Source organism: Coloeus monedula (assembly GCF_965178545.1).
Source record: "Coloeus monedula genome assembly, chromosome: 3".
Taxonomy (NCBI): Eukaryota; Metazoa; Chordata; class Aves; order Passeriformes; family Corvidae; genus Coloeus; species Coloeus monedula.
Genome location: NC_138783.1, coordinates 60568473 through 60589627, shown reverse-complemented (window position 1 = coordinate 60589627; position 21155 = coordinate 60568473). Strand labels below are relative to the sequence as shown.

General features: G+C 41.5%; 1 protein-coding gene across 1 annotated transcript in view; it reads right to left on the bottom strand.

The window, feature by feature from the left end:
• PCDH17 (protocadherin 17) overlaps window positions 1-9794 on the bottom strand; it is a gene marked incomplete at both ends in the record, with an annotated part of 83222 nt that extends 73428 nt beyond the window's left edge. The window contains one exon of the mRNA XM_082279222.1: window positions 7167-9794. Coding sequence (XP_082135348.1) covers window positions 7167-9794 — 2628 coding nt within the window. The remainder of the gene's footprint in view (window positions 1-7166) is intronic.
• Window positions 9795-21155: the final 11361 nt, after the last annotated feature.

Genomic DNA, 21155 nt, shown 5'->3' with positions numbered 1-21155 from the left:
CCACTGAAGTAGCCATACAATTGAAAGCATGAAGCTCTTAGGCTATCTGCTGCAAAATTTGTCCCAACTGCTCTACACTGACCTTTTGGCATCAAAGGATTGCTTCTATATTTCAAAGATAAAAACAGAGCTGTGTTTCTGCTCTGGTCAACAAATCATTGTTTAAGTTCTCATCACTGATTTTTTTTACCTATTGGAAAATTTTAATACTAGTGTCAAAATGTCTTTTCTCCATACACGCAGGTACTCCTCAGGCTTGAAGATGTATCTGAAGATCTCTCCCATGCAACATATATGTTTTCTTCAGAAAGAAAAACAAACCAACCCCCCCCAAAAAAATCCCATATATATCCACTTTTTGTATGTAGAACGAGTGCCTTGCATGGCAAAACCTAAACTAATTAAACTTGACATTTTGAACTTTTGTAGAAACAGCAAAAGAAAGGAAAATTAAGCATGATCTTTAAAAACATATATGTAATTATTAGCTGGTATGTTAATGCTTCCTAGGGAGGAAGGTAGTGAAGAGAAAGAAAAAAATGCTGGGGAAAAAAGACAAAAAAAATACCATATTTTTTAAAAACAAAATCCTAACTGGTTTACACCTAGATGTTGTGACTTGGGGGGAATTTTTTATAATGACACTTTTGTCTTATCAGAGAAACCAGATTGTATCTATGCTTTCTTAATACCAAGTAATATTTGTGAATATTTCACACACACCTATTGATAATTTTCCATTTAACAACACTTGCTGAGCTTTAACAATAATTCTGTATTACTCAGTTTCAAAAATATATGTAAACGTGGTAACATATATTCAGCAATTTCTTCAGTGGAGTACTGATTTCTTTTCAGCTGTACACATGATTATTCTGGGTTAACCATTGGACTTGATCATCCTAAAGGTATTTCCCAACCTAAACCATTCTATGATTCTGTGTTACAATTCACATATTAGTTACAAAAACATCTAAATTCCAGTCTCCTTAATTGTTAGTAAAGATGCTGTACGAAAAAAAATCACAAAAGCCTCAAATCTTAAAATGAAGTGCCCATTCATACTATTCTTAGCTGCATTCCATAGAGGTCTTAGTCACAATTCACTCTTGAACCACTAAAATCATTTATGAAGTAAAAATTATGCTATTGACTGAATTATGAGTAAAAACAGGCCTTTTCATCAACATGGGTAAGGATAATAGAGACCTGACAAAATAAGTTCTTGAACGATAACTCTTCAAAGGATTTATCAGTCATTGACATCGCACTGGCACGCCCAAATTTGTAGGGTTCTTCCTATCTAAGTTTAGGTAGTGACAGTGAACACAAAGATATAGAAAGTTCAGACCATTTAAGAGCAGCTGAGACCTGTGACAGTCAATCTTGCATAACTTGTTTCATGCTTTTATAAAACAACAAGTTCTACATAGACATTATTATTCTTAATTTTGTGTTAACAAGAATTCCTGTTCTAGAAAGATTGTTTTTCATAATATCTATATTCCACTTTAGACTCTTAAATTCTTTTTCTCTATTATTTTTATTCTCTATTACAGCACGTCATCTTGGAAAGTTCTTTAGATTTCATATGGACCTATATATCAAGAATGATCCTTTTTAAATAATAGTGCTATAAATATCACCAGCAAGGAACTCAACATCAAGATCAGAACAGATGTAACACAAAAAAAGGAGTTCAATTCTGCTTCCTCTGTCTATTTCAGCAGCCAGCGCAGATGCCACAGTGAGTGGTGTGTTGCCAGATCTGATCCTAAAATATATGTGTTTTGTGTCAAGGTGCAGTGCATCTTAACAAAAAAAAAAAATTAATAAACCTTCATGGAAGGAGAGAAAAGGTTTTGTCCTGAAATTCTTGCATAGCCAAATCTGGGATGGATTTCATCCAGCGAATAAAACTAAAGCTGTAGAACAATGTAACACAAAACCAGACTGCACAAGAAACTGCAGACTGCATTCACACAATGCAAGCATTCAAAGGAGTTATTTTGCAAGACATCTAGCCTTGTAAAACACTGTTAAAGCTACCATAATGAAACCTAGGCAGGTAGTTCAAAAGTTTCATCTCACAATTTACTGTCTTTAGATACAGCCCTTAAATATATAGCTGTGAATCTCTGGAATATATAGATTACAAACCTGTAAACTTGCAAATGTTTAGAACAGCTCTAGTATCCTCTTGATGCAAAATGTTACCTTGTACTAGCTCTAGTGAGACGAGAGAATAATATTCTTCATTTGAATTAGGAGATATAAAAAAAAAAAAATTGTGTCTCTGGTTTCAGATAGGAATTTAAATCACTGAGGATGAGTGCAACTTCTGTGACAAAAGCTGCTTCTCTTTATATGCAGCAGCTGCAGGTTTCTTTTTGCAATCTTGAAATTTCTGAGCAGAAGTTTCTCAAAGTATGAAATAGCATATTTAAAGATAGAGCAGCACTAATATGGTTCATGTTTTTTTATTTCCTTTGAAGATTCTATCTTCTTGGGGACTACTAGACACCTGGCAATGAAGCTGCACTGGGACTCAACATTAATCTATTGACACGTCATAAACATCATGTGCCTGAAGTATGAAGACTGATCTGTACTTTATCTTAAAATGCTGCAGGAGAGTGTGGTACAGCAGTTACAGCAATTCCCAGCTTGAGAGCTTCTTTCAGCACAGTCATTCATTTTTAGCTGCTGTTTAACGAAAGCTGTGACCACCGCTTTTTTTATTCACACCCACCTTATTCCTGATATATTTACAAAACTCCCCAAGTTGCACCACAAGTATAGCAATAAACAATCTCTAGGATGATCAACACTACTTGCATATTGTAGATAGTTTTCTACACTACTGTTATGTCACTTTGAGGAACCTATTTCTGGAACCTACTTGTGTACAGAAAATATTTGTTTTCCTTTATCCATCCACTCTTACCTATTGGAAACCAGCAAGAAGAAGTTGTGACTTGTTCACACAGCGAAAGGCAAACTGACTAACTCAGAATTTGGGTAGGAGAGATACAGATGTGTATGTTTGTACATTTTTTTTTCCCTGATGACTGCACTTCAAAATAAAGCAAAATTCTCTTTCTTTTAGTCAGGTGAGTAGGTCACCAGTATGAGATGAACAGAATTTTCCCAGTAGTCTTTAAGGTCTAGAGTGAACAGAAATCTTCTTTCAGCCATGTCGAGTTTCCATTTTCTCCTGCTTTCCTTCTCCCCAATAAAAATTAATAGCTTGGACCTTAAGTGATTCACAGGTCACATGGAATTTTGACTCTGGCGATGAGAATTGTACAGCACTGCCCTATATTCAAATATCTTTAACAGACTTTTGTTTGAAACCATTGTTTCTAAAGTATGTTTAGAAAATGATGGCTGAAGTTAAGAACAATCAAATGTGCTAAAGTGTAGATGTGTAACTTCCCAGTATGTTACTAAACACTGTTCTTAATACACATCAATCTCAGGTGCACATCAAATCACAAATGGTCAATTTTCAGAGGTCTTAAGCACTTGCAAGTCTCTTGCACCAATAAAAGCTGGTTATACAGCATCCTTGTCTGTCCATCCAAAATTTTATGCATATATGTATGCATGCATGTTAGAATTATTTAATTTTTATGGTACTGAAGAAGCTCATTGATTCATATATAAGTAACACATGCAACTGTGGTACATAGGTGGATGCTACAAAGTAGTGAGCAAACACACAAGTTGTCAAATTGTGTGATTAGTGTGTAACAGAAGTCACTTAAAGAGAGGCAAGATTACACCACTCTTACCCACATCAGGAAGTATTTCATTCAACTGCTGGTCCTTTTGGGTCAGTCTGAAACCCCTAGTCACTAAATAACACTTTACTCCACAGGCATTTGTTGATGTAAATTGGGCTATCTGTAGAGTAAAACACTATTCATGAGAAATAAGGGAACCATAAGGCCCATTGACTTCACTAGGTCTTACTAATAAGAAAAAGGAAAAAAAAAATATTATGCACTCCTAATAAGAGTGAGAAAATTTGGTTCTTTCTGAGAAAGAAATTATTTATTTACTATTAAATATTTATAGAATCAACTGGACGTACTAAGTAATAATATAATATTTAGCATATATATATATATCTCCATAGATATATAATATGCACATATATATATAAAGTTTTAATAACATGTTCCTGTTAGAGAATTGGGACATTAAACAGATGCCGAGAAAATGAGAATGAAGAAATGCAGTTCCATTGTATGAATTACATAGTATGAGATTATCAAGTTTCAAAAATATACCTCTAAAAACTAATGGGAACATTTGTTAGAGAACTCTTGCACAGTTGTTTACCTCCCCCATACTGAGGTAATGAAGAAAACTGCTTAACTGGATTGACTAACTAAAAGAGACCACAAAGCAGCTGGATTTTGTTTCTTTTTTTTTTTGCCGTTGCCTACACCTTTGATTCCTAACTGTGTAATTTACATATGCAGACACAGGTTTCTTGGAGTGATTAAGGATATAGTAGATCCAGAGAGAGAGTTGATCTTTTACTATTTCTCCTTAAGTCTGCAGTTTAAATTTTACATGAGGCAGAAGTACAGGACCAGACATAAAGTAGTGCCTACATTCTAAATGCAAATTTTATATAAAATTTACTCCAGGGATGTGGAGATGGAGAATACAAAATGTATTTTAGTAATGCAAAAGTACAGTGGAGAGGATCAATTTCCCCCTCTAGCTACTTTAAATCTGAGCCTTTTCTGAACAGAAAACAACTACACTCTTTCATACTGTGTCTGTTTTGGCACTACAACTACAAAATATAGTATCAATAATTCTGTTTGAACAGGTTAATTAGGTAAAACTGAATGTTTTCTAATCTGCTGACTAGACCATCCAAACATCCGAAACACTCTGTGTAGATATTGAGGGAAAACAAAACCAGTATTAGATATACCAGTATGTGTTATGAGGAGTTTCAGTTAACATTTTCCATAGCTGTCATAATGAAAACTCTTATAGAAACCACAACACACTTCTTTAAGGGAGGAAATTCCTCTTTTAGCTTTATATAGATTTCAGGAAAAAAAAATCATGATTGATCTTATACACTGAACACTGTAAAAAAGAAGGAATCATATTTTCAATAGGGCTTTTACACTACAATCGAAACTTTACTATTCAGTAGCATCAATACATTAATTAATTGCTTTATATAGACATTACATGGTTGTAGGAAAGTATAATTTTCTGTCTTTTAGTAACTATTACACTTGTCAGTAGGAAAAAAATGTGGAGTGTTTTTTTTTTAGCTTTCTGACAACTCCATTTTACAGTAAAAAAAAAAGTTGACATTACTTAAACAAGTGTCATGGAAAGTTATTTGTTTTTTAAAGCATGAATAATAAATCAAATTATCTCTGGTTGTGCCCTAACCTAAACTCTTTCCTAAACTGTCACTTTTTGTTAAAATCAATTTCAGATTTTAAGTATTGCTCCACTCACCTAATTGATAGCAACACAAATTCATGATAGGCATAAAATGAAATTGTTTCTGTGACACAACTCAATAGTCACTTGAGGATTAGTTTACAATGACCTTGTACAGGCAGTCTTTTTGTTTTTCTTTTTTTTTTTTTTCTTTTCCCCAGTTATAAATGTTCCATTTACAGGTCATGTCATCAGTTACTTGAATTTTGTCTCTTTAAACTGCCAATTACCAATGGCCATTTCTACTCAGTTTAAAATATTAGACACAGCTGGCAACTAGAACATTTGGTGTTCACAGATCACAGGGTATGGTAACTCCAAGGTATTATGAATCTTCTTTAGGTACATCAAGTGACTACAGTGCAACTTCTTTCCCACTAGCTACATACACAAAATGAGTCTGTGTCACTTCTGATACACTCAGCTCATTCCCCTATGACTCAGAACAGCATATTAGGAGAACCACGGGATAAAACAGATATGACATTTCAAATATTTTAATAGTCATTATCCAGAGCCTGCTTTCAATTCGAATGTTAAAAATCACTTTGGAACATACCTGTAGTGTTTGAACATTAAGCTGCATTAATCATGAAGTAATACTTTAAATTAAATCAACTGGAGCCAATTTCTGCCCTCACCTTCACTCTGCAAGTTCACTGCTCTGAAATAAATCTTCTGAGTTTGGACTTTAAACCACCTGCTAAAAATTAAGTCATTCTTTGATTAGTACCCTATATCCAATGGTCCAAATTCTGCCATTTCTCACATTCACAAAAGTCAGTAGAGGACAGTGTGGATATAACTGGCAGCAGAATGCAGCCCAGCTGTAATTTCTAAATGAGCTTTGGTAGAAGACAGAGTGTGTAAGTCTTTCACTATAAAGCAATTAACAATGTTGACTCAGGCTACTGGAAATCTGACTAGTTGTTTTTCTAGTTTATGACAGAATGTGAGTTTTGTTAACATTTGGGGGTAGGAGGGAATCACCACATACATTTTCTTTCTATTCAACTAAGCAGAATTTTCAGCACTGAAAGTTTAGTTGTTTATGGGGAGAGGAGGAGGCAATGGGGCCCCAATGATACTGTCAAAAAAATATGTTTATGGATATATATTCTAAAGAAGGGAATTAAAAAAATTTAAAACATATGTCTTGGAAAGATAGCTCATACTTATATACAAGATTGGAGGGCTATAATACACTGTTGCAATAGATGTCCTCAGTGTGCAGTTTCTTCCTTGTCCTGTTAGTTACTGCAGGTGATATGACCGCTTTAGAAATGCCCTCCCTCTTCTCCACCCCAAACCAAAGAGAAGTGAAAGCTGTGGAAGTGCCCACCTCTGTCTGCCAGTCTTCTGGGGAAATACCCCAGCATGCCTCAAATGTGCTTAACTCCTGCCCACACTCTCACATGCACCTCTTTGGCACTGCCGTAACTCTGTCTGTGTTTCAATGGGCATTTTCTTTTGAATCACACGGGAAACATCAACGTGACAGCAGAACCAGACCCACCAGATATGGTCTGGTTCCACTTTCATTAAGTCCACCTCTCTTTAGTGACTTGTGTTGGTCCCTTCAGTGGTGCCTTACAGCAGATTTCACTGCAGACAAAAGGGAAAGTTAAACCAGTGTCTAAAGTGAGGTCCAGGGTATTCTAAAAGTCTCCTACCTGAATTATGGACATCCGGCTCGGGGGAGCCTCGCTGGCGTTAGTCCCTTGCCCTGTGAAGCTGGTGTGGCAGCCCACATGTCCCTGGGGTACAGTCAGGTTGTTGGAGGCGGGCTTCAAGTACATCACCTCAGACCTGGGAGAGCTGAGGGGCAGGCGGGTCTGGTAGTCAAAGTACATGGGTGAGGTGGCCAGAGATGGGCTGCTCACCACGTTCATGACATTGAGGGGACCCCGGCTGTCCTCGCCCTCACTGGGCACCAGCATAATGTCATTCTTGCTGATCTTCTTCTTCTTGCCCTTGCCCCCTCCACTGCCACTGCCTCCTCCTCCCCCGCCACTGCCTCCCCCTCCTCCCAGCTGAGGGTGGCTATACTCGGCAATGCGACAATTATAGGTGCGGATCTCCTTGTTCTCTCGCTTGCACTTCACGGCAATAGTGATCATGGCAGCCAGCAAGATGATGGAGACAGTGCTCAGTGTCACAATCAGTGGCAGCGACAAGTCCCAGTGTGGCCGCCGATGCTGCTCGCCATTCACCTGTGGCTCGCCAGCCTCGGGCAGGGGCCCCGCCAAGGCCCTGACTATGAGCTTGGCCACTGCGGAGAGGCTGGGCTTGCCATGGTCACTGACTTTTACCACCAGTTCAGCCACAGGGCTGAGCTCCTCCCAGTAGGGGTGCAAGGTGCGTATCTCACCGCTAGTGGGGTCCATCTCAAAGAGGTGCTCCTCATTGCCTTCCACAATCTCATATGTGAGGCGCCCACTCTCCCCAAAGTCACTGTCCAGGGCGCGGACGGTGCCCACAGGGTAGCCCACCCCAGCATTGCGTGGCACCTGCAGCTCAGCAGTGTCATTGATGAGGGCAGGCAGGACGATGAGGGGAGCGTTATCGTTGACATCGAGCACGGTGACGCGCACTGTGGCATTGCTTTCACGGTGGGGGGAACCCGAGTCTTTGGCCAGCACGCGGAACTCAAAGTGCTTTGTCTGTTCATAATTGAAGCTCCTCAGGGCATAGATAGCACCATTTGTGGGGTTGACAGAGACATAGGTGTAGATGGAGACATCTCCCACGTGCCCAGGCAGAATGGAGTAAGACACTGTCCCATTTTGGCCCAGGTCAGGGTCCTGGGCCAAGACTGAGCCCAAGTACTCTCCGGGGATATTGTTCTCAGGCACCTGTAACACATAAAGATTCTTGCTGAAGCGGGGCGGGTTGTCGTTCTCGTCAAGGATCCGGACAGAAAATGACTTGGTGGAGTTAAGTGGGGGATTGCCCCCATCACGTGCCACAATGGTCACATTGTACTCGTCCTGTGCCTCACGGTCCAGGGGTCGGTCAGTGACCACAGTGTAGAAGTTGTCATAGTTCTCCTCCAGGGTGAAAGGAACGGCACCGGGCCCGCCGCCACCGCCCAGCACCCGACATTGGAGCTGCCCGTTCTTGCCTGAGTCACGGTCGGTGACCCGCACCAGGGCAATGACAGTGCCTGGTGGGGCGGCCTCACTCAGAGCTCCCTGGCGAACGGAGACAAAGCCAATGGTGGGAGCATTGTCATTGCGGTCGATGAGGCGTACAGTGACCTTGCAGTGAGCAGGGACAGGATTGGGCCCCAGGTCCCGAGCTTGGACATCAATCTCAATGAGGCCACTCTCCTCATAGTCCAGGTTGCCCTTGACACGGATGAGGCCGCTCTGTGGGTCAATGCTAAACAGGTCACGGACGCGCTCAGGTGCATAGCCACTGAAGGAGTAGAGCACCTCTCCGTTGGTACCCTCATCAGCATCAGTGGCATTGAGGTCGATGACAGCAGTGCCTAGTGGTGCATTCTCTGGCAGCTCTACCACGTAGGAGGCTGCCTCAAAGATGGGGCTGTTGTCATTGGAGTCAATGAGGCGCACATTGATCTGCACCGTGCCTGAGCGTGGTGGGTCGCCGCCATCCAGTGCCGTCAGCACCAGGGTGTGGTGACTCTGCTCCTCACGGTCTAATGGCTTCTGGATGACCAGCTCCGGAAACTTCGTGCCGTCACCACGGGACTTCACATCGAGGGAGAAGAGGCCGTAGTCATCACGAGTGAGCAGGTAGGTGCGCAGACCATTGTCCCCAGCGTCTGGGTCGTGGGCGCTGGTGAGGGGGAAGCGGGTGCCTGGTGCAGCATTTTCAGAGATGTCCATGTCCACTTGGTCAGAGGGGAATGATGGTGCATTGTCGTTCAGGTCCTGAATCTCCACTTTGATCATGCAGATCTCCTGGTCGTTGGCAAACACCTCGAGGGATAGCTGGCACTTGGTGCTGCGCCGGCACAGCGCCTCACGGTCAATGCGCTGCTTGGTGTAGAGCAGCCCGCTCTCCCCATCCACGTCCAAGAGGTGCGGGGCTGAATTCTCCAGCACCCGGAAGGTGGACTTGGGGCCGCGGCCGCCGCCGGGGCCGCCACCGGGAACGCCACGCTCCGCGGGCAGCATCCCGCCTCCCGCCGCGCCTGCCGCCAGCCGCGCATCGCGCCCGATGTTCCCGATGACCGTGCCCGCTCCCTGCTCCTCCGGCACCGAGTAATTCAGGTTCTTCAGCGACAGGGCGGGAGCCCAGAGAAAGAAGAAGCAACAAATGGAAAGGTACATCCCCGAGCAGGGGTGGGGGCGGCAGGAGTAGCAGCGGCGACCAGGGTTGTCCCCGTCTTCTTTGCCTCCTGCTCTGGGGTTGCTCTTCCTCCTCTGACGGCTGTTTTTTCCCTTCCTTTTTGGTTTTGATTTTTTTTCCCTTCTCTTTCCCCACCCCTATATTTCAAGTTCCTGAACCTGTTGCTCTAAAACATCTGCAGAGACACAGGATGAGAGGCAGCAAATAGACCATGTAGCTCAGAGGGAGGGAGCAATCGGGGGGGTCTGGGGGAGGGGAGGGAGCAGCTTCAGCAGCGTTTCAGCAAGAGCTTGCCGTGCTTGCAGTCCCCTCGCAGTTGACTTCGTCTGTCCAACTTCGGCAGTGGGAGGGTTTCAAAAATCAAAATATTTGCAAAAGATCTTCTCCTCCGGGCAGGCGATGCGTTCTCGATCCTTGAATCCCCGCAGACGTAGAAAGAATAATAAAAATAATAATAATAAAAAAATCGGTGGCAGTGCTGTTTTTCTAAAAAATATTTTTTAAATATGTGTATTTATATATATATAGGAAAAGAGGGTGGTCACAGGTCTGTAGCAGAGGTAAAAAAGCTTATTTGCTACTCATCGCTTGTGATGCGAATGATGGAGTGGAGGGGTAGGAGAGAGAGACAGAAGGGGAAAAAAGTCTCAGCTTGTTGTTGAAGCCCTCTTCGTGTGCAGTGAGCGGCAGTGAAATGTCTGATTGCACCGCGGGGTTGTTGGTTTTCAGGGAGTGTTTTGCTGCATTTAGAGATCTAATCTTGCATTGCTTGCGGCGGAGAGCTGCATCTCGTTGCCGTCGGCATTTCCCCCCTCTCTGTCTCGTACACCCTGGGTCACTGTTTCCTTCCCGAATCAGAGGGAGAGGGAATGAGGATTGCAGGGCAAGAGGGGAAAACAAAACACATTAAAAAAAAACCCCAAAACCAAACCACCCCCCCAGCAAAAACTAGTCTCCGGATTTGTAGCTTCCTTTCTCTCTCTCTACTACCAGCCTCCCACTCGTCCTTTTGGGGTGAATAAATTAAGAAACCCACCAGTTGACCTTCATCATTAGCAGTAAATAGAAATTTTGCGAGAAAGCTATGACCGTGCTCAATCAGCAGCACACTTGGGTTTCTTTAAGACAGGCCAGTAGCCGCCGCCACCACCACATCCTTTCTCTCCGTGTATCTATGCGTGTGTGCGTATGCGTGTCTGAGGAGCTGCACTTTTCTCGGTGCAATTTATTTCCAGTTTGCTTTTCTGTCCAGCCGAGAAGAAAGCAACAGGCAACCCATGCTGGACGCATAGATTGAAAAAAAAAAAAAAAAAAAAGAGAGAGGGAGTGGGAGGGCGAGGGGGAGAAAGAAAAGCCACCACACACACACACACACACACACACACACACACACACGCACACTCTCTCTCTCTCTTAGTCTCTCACTAAAAGGGAAACAGTCTCTGTATTCACAGGGCTGCGCTATCAAGTGCTTCTCTTTTCTTTCTATTCAGCGTCTCCTTCCAATGACACTGCCGCCTAGTCCTCTTCATTTAGGGGAGGGAAGAAGAAGAGGAAAAACAATCCTGGCAATGAATAAAGTGGGAGATCTTTTAATCTATTAATTCGCTTATATTAAAACCTATGCAGTTCCGCGATCAGTGTGATGCATTTTTTGCAGTCCTTTCAAAGCTTTAACAGTCTCCCTGAGCATCTTGGTACAGGGGAGAAGAGCGGCAGCAACGCCAGATGCGTTCCCCCTCTCCAATATACACCTATCCTAGCGATACGGTGTATAGGTAAATACTGGGGAAAGGTAGCAAAATTTTATTTCAGGTTCTTTTAACAACCTGAAATAAATGAATGGCAAATCCAGAAATGCAGGTGTTTCAATCTGCTTGGATGAGTCAGATCCAGCGGAACAAATCATATTCACTATCGCCTCATGTTCCTCCCTTCACAGACATTAGTTGCAGCTTCTTCCTAACGCTTCTCTGACTCACTCTATAGACAGGAAAAAAATTAATCAGATTTATATTTTGGAGAGGGGGGGAGGGAAGAAAGAAGGAAAAAAAAAAAAAAAAAAAAAAAAAAAAGGAGAAGGTGGGGGTGTCGGATCCAGCTACACTTTTACTATACCTCTTTCTCCGGGAGACTGAGGATCAGGAAAACAAGGCTGTTATCCACTCACTGGCACAGAGGCGCGTCTGTCTCCTGCTTTGCTGAGTGTTTTTAACCACCTTTCCTCAGTATTATGTGTGAAATAAATCAGAGATCTTTCACATTAAAAGGAAAAAAAACCAATAAAAACATAGGTTTCCAATACATAGCTCACAGATCTAGTTCCGAATCTCAGTTCTGCACTGTTTTTTTCTCCTTTATTTGAGTCCGGACCCAAAGTACACAGCTAATTCTGCAACGTGTGGCAAGGAGGCTTTCAAATGCAAAAGAAGAAAAAACAAATATTCTTCTCTGCCTCATTGATGGGTGGCCCCTTGCAAACAGACGGTCGCCAGTCTTAGCCAGGCAGCACGCGGAGCGAACGCCGATCCCCGATAAACCAGATCCATTTCACCAGCCGCCCGCAGGTAAGTAGAGAATTCAGGGAAAATTCAACAGTTGGAGCCGCGCTCTGCCTCGCTCTCTCTCTCTCCCCCCCTCCTCGCCTCCCTCACTGCAGCACTCGCGGGGCCGCCGCGCCGCGCCGCGCTCGCCCAGCGCCGCTCGCCGACTGCCTCTATTCACCTCACGCCGCGGCTTAAACATTGATACGGATTCCCCGCCAGCCAATCGGCGGCGGCGGCGCCGACCGGCCCCGGCGCGGCCCGGCCAATGGGAGGGGGCGGGCGGGCGGGGGGCGGGGCCGCGGCGGGCGCTGGGTGTCATTGATTAGATCGGCGCGGAGGGGGACGAGGGGCGCGCGAGCGGCTCGCGCGGGTTGCGGTGTCTGGCCGCTCGCGCACCGCAGCGCCGCGCCCCCGGCCCCCGCCGCCTCCTCATCCCTGCTCCCCGCCCCCCTTGTTTATTTATTTGCAAGACGTGTTAACAAGTCCTCCGCGTTGACGGGTGGGGAAGCAGGGGGGACGCGACACCCCCGAACGCGCGCAAAGCACTGCGAGGGCGAGGACTTGACTCCGCCGCACGGTCCCCGAGTGGCCGCCGGCCCAGGGGTGCGCGGCGAGAGAGGGGGGTGTGGGCGGGGGACAGCCCCCGCCACCCCCGGCCCGGCCCTGCGGGAGCCGCCCGGAGCGAGTCTCGCCCTCCCCGACGGGCAGTTCCCGAGGGCGGGCGCGCATCCCCCGCCTGCGGGGAGCGGGGCGGTGGCAGCCACGCCGTGAGGGGCCGGGGGCCGCAGCAGCAGCGCCCGCCCCCGCCCCCGGTGCGTAGGGAGGCTCCCGGCCGGGGGCGGCGGTGGCGGGGGGAGGACTGAGGCTGGAAAGGTGCGTGCTCGGATTGCCGGAGGGCCGGTCTCGACCCGTGCGTACGGAAATGAAGCTGCCGTTTGTGACGAGCGTGTAAGTAGCAAGAATCATTTAGGGGGAAAGAAGAAAAAAAAAAAAAAAAAAAGAAAAAACATTAAAAAAATTAAATAAACTCTAGAGCACTTACAAGACGCTTCTGAATTATTTTAGGAGCGTCTCTTAAAAGATTCAGTTAAGGCAGCTGCTCGTTCGCCTTGCTCGATAGGATAACCTTCAGCCCTGAGTTATTATGTCCATAAATATAATTTGACTTGGAAAAAGTCTTGCAGATTTATAAGTTCAAATGAGTGTTCTTACCAGACCCATCTTCCCGTCCTGAGGACCCCTTTGTAGCTCTGAAACGGATAGTTTTGCCATCCAGAGCGAGCCTGCTAGTAACCGTTATAGAACTAATGCCGTGTTAAAATTCAGTGTATAAATAAACTATACATACATTAGTGGCAGCAGAAAACCACTACTCTCAGCCGAGCCAACTTTCTGTGTGAGAGCGACAGACAGATGAAATAAAAGATATGTTTACAAAGTGGGCTTTGCTTTCTGCATGAGGGCTTCAGATTGGCTGAGGGAAATTGGCGTATTCGGCTAAGTCACGTATTTGGAGAAGTTCCCTATAAAAGCAGCACGGTATTAAATGTGGAACAAACACCAGCGTAAGCCCCTGAGCTATCAGGTGACCTCGTTTGACTGTAACTTGAGTCCTCTGCTTTCTTCTCCTTATTCTGCAGCGTATGCCAAACCTTCAGGATGTCTCAGGATGTCCAGAGATTTTTCCACGCCAGTTCTGCTAATTGAGGGGGAAAAAAAGGGTCATTGCAATTATGTAATGGCTCCCTCTAGCGTGCCAGAGATACTGCTGCATTTGGGGTATGTCCCGTGTGCGTTCCTCCTGTGAGGTGGGTGTGTATGAGTGTATATGTATATACATACTGTGGGCTGTACACTGTGCCTAAGTGTGTACACATATGGTAACACTATTTCCACTTTCAGAGCAGGAAAGCACCAGCAGGAGTAAAAAAAAAAAAATGGTTTGTATTACGGTGGCATATAATATGTAATATATTTCTGACAATGTTTCCCATATTTAGTTTAAAAAACAGCCTCAAAACCCAAGATGAATTTTACTTTTTTTTGAGGAGGAGGAGGCTAGTGTCTCCATCACTTTTTTTCCTCTAACCTCGTGAGTACCTTTATTTTTTTCTTTTTTTTATATGACTCAGCATTACACAATAAATACTCTGACTCCACAATGAAGTCAATACATTTGAGGGCACTCTGCAGTTTGTAAAACAAGTACTCGGGACTCTGAATTAAGGGAAAAACTATATAACCCTTTATACAAGTAACTGGAGTCTTTGCTTGTAAAGTCTGTCTTTTTTTATCAAACATCTTGCAGCTTACAACAATCCATTGATACCAACGACATGCATGGAATACTTAGAGGAAAAATAAAATCTGAAACACTAGCACTGAATCTTCAAACCTCTGACTGACTGCCAGGTGATGATGATAAATGAAACTCTTACTCCTTGCTCTACAAGTCACTTTGGTTTTGTGGTGTTAAGTTCAGCAGAGCTGCATTTTAATACTCATTTTCAGGTATGGTTGATTATTAATTATTTCTAATGATTTCTTGGAAATCATGCCATCTTGGCATCTTTACAAATTGTGACTCTTAAACCCAATAGAGACTTAGATGCCTAACTGGAAAAATACACATAAAAAAATCGTGTCTGCATATGAATATATGCCTCTGTCAGGCTGATGTTTGTTGCATCAGACAGTTTATAACAACAAAATGGCATTTATTGATTTTAATCCACCTGTGCAAGTAATGAATATTTTATTTGTTTGATGATTTTACAGTATATCTATAATACTTTTTCATCAATTTTTTAGCACACATTGCATATTTGATAGCTTAGACTGGCATCATAATTTCATATTCGTTCATCAGAAATTTTTGTATTTTTCACAAAGAAGAGTTGGAAATGGAATGTATGATGGGAATGCAAATGAATGCCAATAATACCTATATGTTGTGCCATGTCACTATATATTGAATATATAGTGCGTGTTTATAGCTGAAAAACAACCGAAAAAAAGAAAATAAAAAAGTGCTTATTAATAGCTTGGAGATAAATCTGGACTGTGAAGATGCTAATACCTAGAAAAAATACAAGTCCTTAATAATAGAAATACACATATAGAAGACTTGAACTGTCTGCCAAATCAAGAAAAGCACATTAAATAGGAGAAGCTCAACAGAGGAGCAAAGTCCAATATAACAACCCTAACAATTAACTGTGTATGGAGTTAAATTATGCTTTGGATTGCTATTTTTCAATATTTGAAGTATTTGTTTATTGGAAGCTATAGTTTGACATTAACCAAAATAACAAGCAGTAATAGGACACATCTCCAAACATTTTTTAAAAAAAATTGATTTACTGAAAACATAACACAGCAGTATTCAGTCTTTTTCTGTGAAGTGTTCATGATGAAATCTAGTACTTTATTATTCTATCTTCAGCAAAGACAGGTAAACCTTTCTTCTTTCAAAAAATAAAAAAGGAAATAAATAAGAAGTACCCTCAATCAGAAGTGTTGATATGAAAATCTTTTGTCTTGGTTCGGAGGGTGCTTAAGCATAGCACAGAATTCTCAGAACAAATATCCCTAAACAACTAAAAGAAAATAGGCAAGGAAAAGATCAATATAGTTAAATGTCAAGGTTCAGTATTTAAGTTATTTGAGCCTAAAATGTATCATTGGGAAAGCCCAAATCCAAGACGTTTGAGAACAATAGAAAGAAGTAAAATTAGAAAGGCCAAGGAGCAAATTTGAGGGAAAAAGAATCCATATATAAGACAATTAATTACCTACTAATAAATAAACATGCTTTACCCATGTGAGGAAGCCACGATGAAACTTTATGGCCTATTAGTTAGACAGCTATAAAACAAAAAGTACTGCAGAGAAACTGTATTTCTGTACTCTAGTACTCATAGCAAATGAAGATATTTCCTCAGGTCAACTTTTTTTTGTAACAAAGATGAGATGTGGGTGTGTATAAGGTGTCAGTGGTGATATTCTTAAAGAGGAGAAAGCATCTAACTAAATGGTAGTCATCAAGCATTCTTACAGAATCTGAAAATGAGGTAAATGAACTGTTAAAAATATGCAGTCATTAAGATCAGTTACTATGACTGAGGATTAAAACATACAAAATGTTTCTCTTTTAAAAAGACTAAAAGGGTGATCAACAAATTGTGGTGTGGCAAGCTTTACTTTTCGTAACAGTAGTATAAAATCGGTTAAAATAACAATTAAAATTAGAAATTATATGGCATCTAGAGAAGTGTAAGAGAAGTATCGTCCAGAAACTCGATGAAATCAATAGAAACCTTTCCACTGATTTGATTCATCCCATAGTAGCAAAGTAGCACAACTTGTGTAGACTAAAAGGGCATTCTTTCTGTTTATTGGTATTGTTTCAAAATAGTAACAGAATAGCAGATGAAACCACTTTTGTTGCTCTGTATGTGAGCAGTTTTATGTCAATTTAATTGTGAGGTCACACCAGCAAGACATGTAGAAGAGAGAGTTGCTGAGAAAGGGAACACAAAATAACAGGGCAGTAGGTAAAGGCAAGAGAGGGTAAGTGTTAGCAAATGATGTTAGTGGGCTAAAGGGAGAATAGGGCCCAAGAAGAGAGAAGAGTAGGAAAAGGCTGCTGAAGCAGAGCACAGGGCTATTTAAAATGCTTCAGGCAAAGGGAATTAATGAGTAAGAACTCAGCCTGAGATTTTCTCTGAAAGAGTTTATACGTATGGCTTCTATGTAGCTGGGAATACTATGCTTACAGTTATACCTGTGTCATTTTGAAAACACAAACAAAAAAACACCCACAAAGATTCATTAGGCTTACAGAAATGGTAACTTTTAGGCCAGAAGTAAGGTCTTAGGATTTGTATTCTTATGCCGCTTTTCAGCCACATTATTTAATCATTATTTAGTACGATATACAGATACATTTTTTGCTTTTTGTATTACTGTGAAAACAGGGCACACTGAGATCAAACGCAGTGTGTTTCAAACAGACTAAGAAGTTTTCTTAATGAGTTTTTTTTAAAAAGCAATTTCTTTAAGAGCAGTTGAAATATTGAAAACTGGTTTCCTACAGGTGTGTCTTTTAATTTTCCTTTTGCTACTACTACCAGATTCCTCCTGTGTCTGATGGTTACCCTGCAGATATGAGTGGCTGGCTGAGAGGGACATGCTGCTGGGCCAGGCAGCAGCTGCCTGGAAAGGTACAACAGCTACCTTTACTTCTCTCAGGGTATTGATTTATGTCACATACATACCCGCTAACTGAAATAAATTTAAACTGAAACCATCTTTAAAAGGCTTGCAAATTTGATTGAAATTGTCCAGTAGCTCACAGAGTTGCTGGGAAGAATGATGGAGAGACAGAGACACTCAGATAATGGTCAAGGGGGCTGATGTTTTTACTTGCATAGCCTCCTTTAAAAAACTTAAACATTTAAAACACTTTAGCCATTTGGTTATAACATGATGCCAGTGCTGGAGTTAGGATATGGCACAGTAATATGATCATATGACTTGACATGTTAACATAATGCATGCACTGCCAGTAGCAGTGAGATAGGAATATACTGTAAATATAGACACTAGATCTTGTAAAAAAGAAAAGGAAATATCTGCATTTTCAAATAAAGGATATTCTCTGAAGCATTTTAAAACTTTTCTGAAGCAAATATTGTATGGATTTTTCTTAAACCTGACAATTTTTGTTTGCACAGTAAATTACATCAAACCATATAGAGATCAACAGCAATATGTTTTACTTCACTGAATAATGAAGTAGTTTACTGATGAAAATCTGTTTTGTGAATTATTTGTGACAAGTTTGTTAGCGAGTAGAGCACATAGACCTGTCATTATGATTTAAATATTTGTTTAGATATTTATAAACATCATTAAATTTTATGAAATACTTGTTTTAGTAGATGGGATTTAGTTTTACTGCAGTTATTGTTAATGGTTAATGTCTCCTACATTGTTTAAAGATTATATGGCAGGACAGGTTGTTGTCTTGTTCCCCTTTGGCTTAGGCTGCACTCTGGAAATATTGTGCCATTCCTTGAGAATGGTCAAATAAAGACATTTATGGAAATGCAGGACAAAAAAGGAGAAGGAGGAAGGGGAAAGAAAACAAGAGTGAGCAGAAACTCCAATAAATGCTGAGAAAATTGAGGAACAGAACTCCTATTTAAGTCTCAGAGGGGAAGGAAAGAAAATATTCTCTTGGGCTTGGGGAGGGGACTGTGCATAATCTGCAAACCTGGGGAGCTGCTGGACTGGGATCATACACAGACAAGAAGGCATAGCATCTTACATCAGCATGAGCCAGTGGGTGTTCATCTGCACCTTTTCTATTCTGTGTCACTTTGGATGTTTTATAAAGCTTTGTTTTGGGTAAAATCTTACCTTCGAGATTTAAAACTTTCCTGGGAGTGCTGATAGTGCTAGCTTTAAGGAAAAGGTAGAAGCAGATCAAGCTCAAAGATCTGGCTAAATTATATATATTTTGCAAATAGAAATACTGATAGAGGAAAAAGTTGGAGAAGCCAAAACCATAGAATCACAGAATGATTTGGGCTGGAAGTGACCTTAAAATCATCCAGTTCCAACACCCCTGCCACGGGCACAGACACCTTTCACTAGACCAGGTTGCTCAAAATCCCATCCAGCCTGGCCTTGAATGCTTCCAGGAATGGGGAATGCTTCCAGTTCTCTGGGCCACCTATACCAGTTCCCCATATCCCTCTCAGTAAAGAATTTCCTCCTAATACCTTATCTGAACCTACCTGCTTTCAATTTAAAGCCATTCCTCCTTGTCCTGTAGCTCTAGGCCTTTGTAATTAAAGTAACATTTTAATAACATATGTGATGATATGAAAGATCAGGAAAATCAAAGAAAATGGAAACCCTAGCAAAATTCTTGATAAGTATGTTTCGTGAGAGCTGTTTAAGGGCAAAATCACGTGCTGGAAAAACTCTAAGAAAAATACCTTACCTAGTAGACTAAGGTTATTCTCAGTGAGATTTGGTATGGAACAAATATTTTCCTTCTCTTCATTAAAACAAACAAACAAAATTATTGACCCAAGACCGTCTGAGAAAGCTACTGGATATTTCTCATGCTTCTTATGTAGGAATGTCCGTAATAATATAATGATATTATATTAATACCATTAATAATAATTAATACTTTGGAATTCATTGAAATCTCAATACAGTGTGTGACTGAATCTCTTTTCTAGTATTTAGTATTACAATTACTTCAGAGCTAATGTTTACTGGCTGTACCCAAGGAAGTGTGGTAAAGTTCAATGCATCATTTTCTCCTCACAAAGCACTACTTAGAGTTAAAGACTGTAACATCAGTCAGACAGGTCAGCAGTTTTCATGTGAAGGAAGACCAGTGTCTTCAGAGCTGATGCTGCCACGTTCCAGTATTGGTAGAAAGCAGAAGATTGAGGAAGACTCCAGAATAATTGCCATGTAAAGTACTAGGTAGTCTTGATCCACAGAAATTCACCTCTGCCTCTGTATTCTTACAATTACTCTCCAGGTAGGATGAAGATACTGTCTTTGAAACTTTTGACTTCCAAGTGCAGCTGGAAATCAAGTTCCAGTTTCCTGAAGAGAATAAGCCTGAACTGTAAGTGCAAAGTAATCTGTGTGTATAAATTTGCTGGAGATAAAGTTCATACTGGAAACAAAACCAGTAATTACAACAACAAAGGAATTAATCCAGATTTCTGGTAATTAGTTATTTCCATATTTTTTTTTAATTTTAATTTTTCTAAACTAGCATTTTGCACCTGCTGACAAAATTTCAAAATCTCCTAAAGGTGCGTGAAATTTCTTATATGTTGCATTCTAAAGAGTCTACAAGCTAAATTTACCTGTTATGCAACCCTTTTGTTTCCAAAGTATTCCCTTATTTAGTTATGCAGTTAGTAGCTCTACTTTAAACATGACTGATTGCAACACTGTAAACAATTCTGTTGCTAAATCTCTCAGAGAGATGGAATCCCATTTACTCTCTCCTAGCTGCAATTTCAGAAGATTAGAAAGAAAAAAACAAAACCTAAAGAAAAAACAACCAACCCAAAACAGGTAATGAAACTGTCTTTGCTCTCCATCCAAAAAGTTCAGGGACACAACTAGGAATAAATTATGATAATAAAAAATTCTGTTGAGTAAAGTGTTACATTTGTATGCCTTTTAAAAGGGAGCAACATCTTTAGACTTTTTGTAGGTGAAAACCTTTCTTTGCCAGCTTACACATCTATTTGAACCCAACCATCCAGTTTTGTTCCTGCTAACCCTTTTCATTTGTATACTCCTGTGTGAGCTCCAGCATAAACAAGACTTGTAAACAGCAGACTACAGATAAGCTTTCAAAATGTTGTGTGGCATTTTGCCCACATATCTGTCAAGTAAAAGGTTAGAATCTTCACTTTTTAAAGAAAAACATACCAATTAGCATCAAGGCAAGGCTGTCTAGAGCATGAGGTTTTCAAAGTTTGACACGTCTGTAGGTGCAACACAAGCCATTTATTTGTACGAAACTCCCTTTCATCTCCTGATGGCAAGAGAGAATCCAGGGAGGGGCCCACCTCTGAGGAATGTGCTCTCAGGAATTACAGAATGAAGTCCCTTGGCCAATGTGTCCAGCATATCTAAAACTGGGTAACGGGGTAGGAGATGATTGTTTTGCCTTGTTTGACTACCAAATTGGGTCTCAATACTGGTTTCGGTGGCATAATCACCAAATAGGATTGTCAA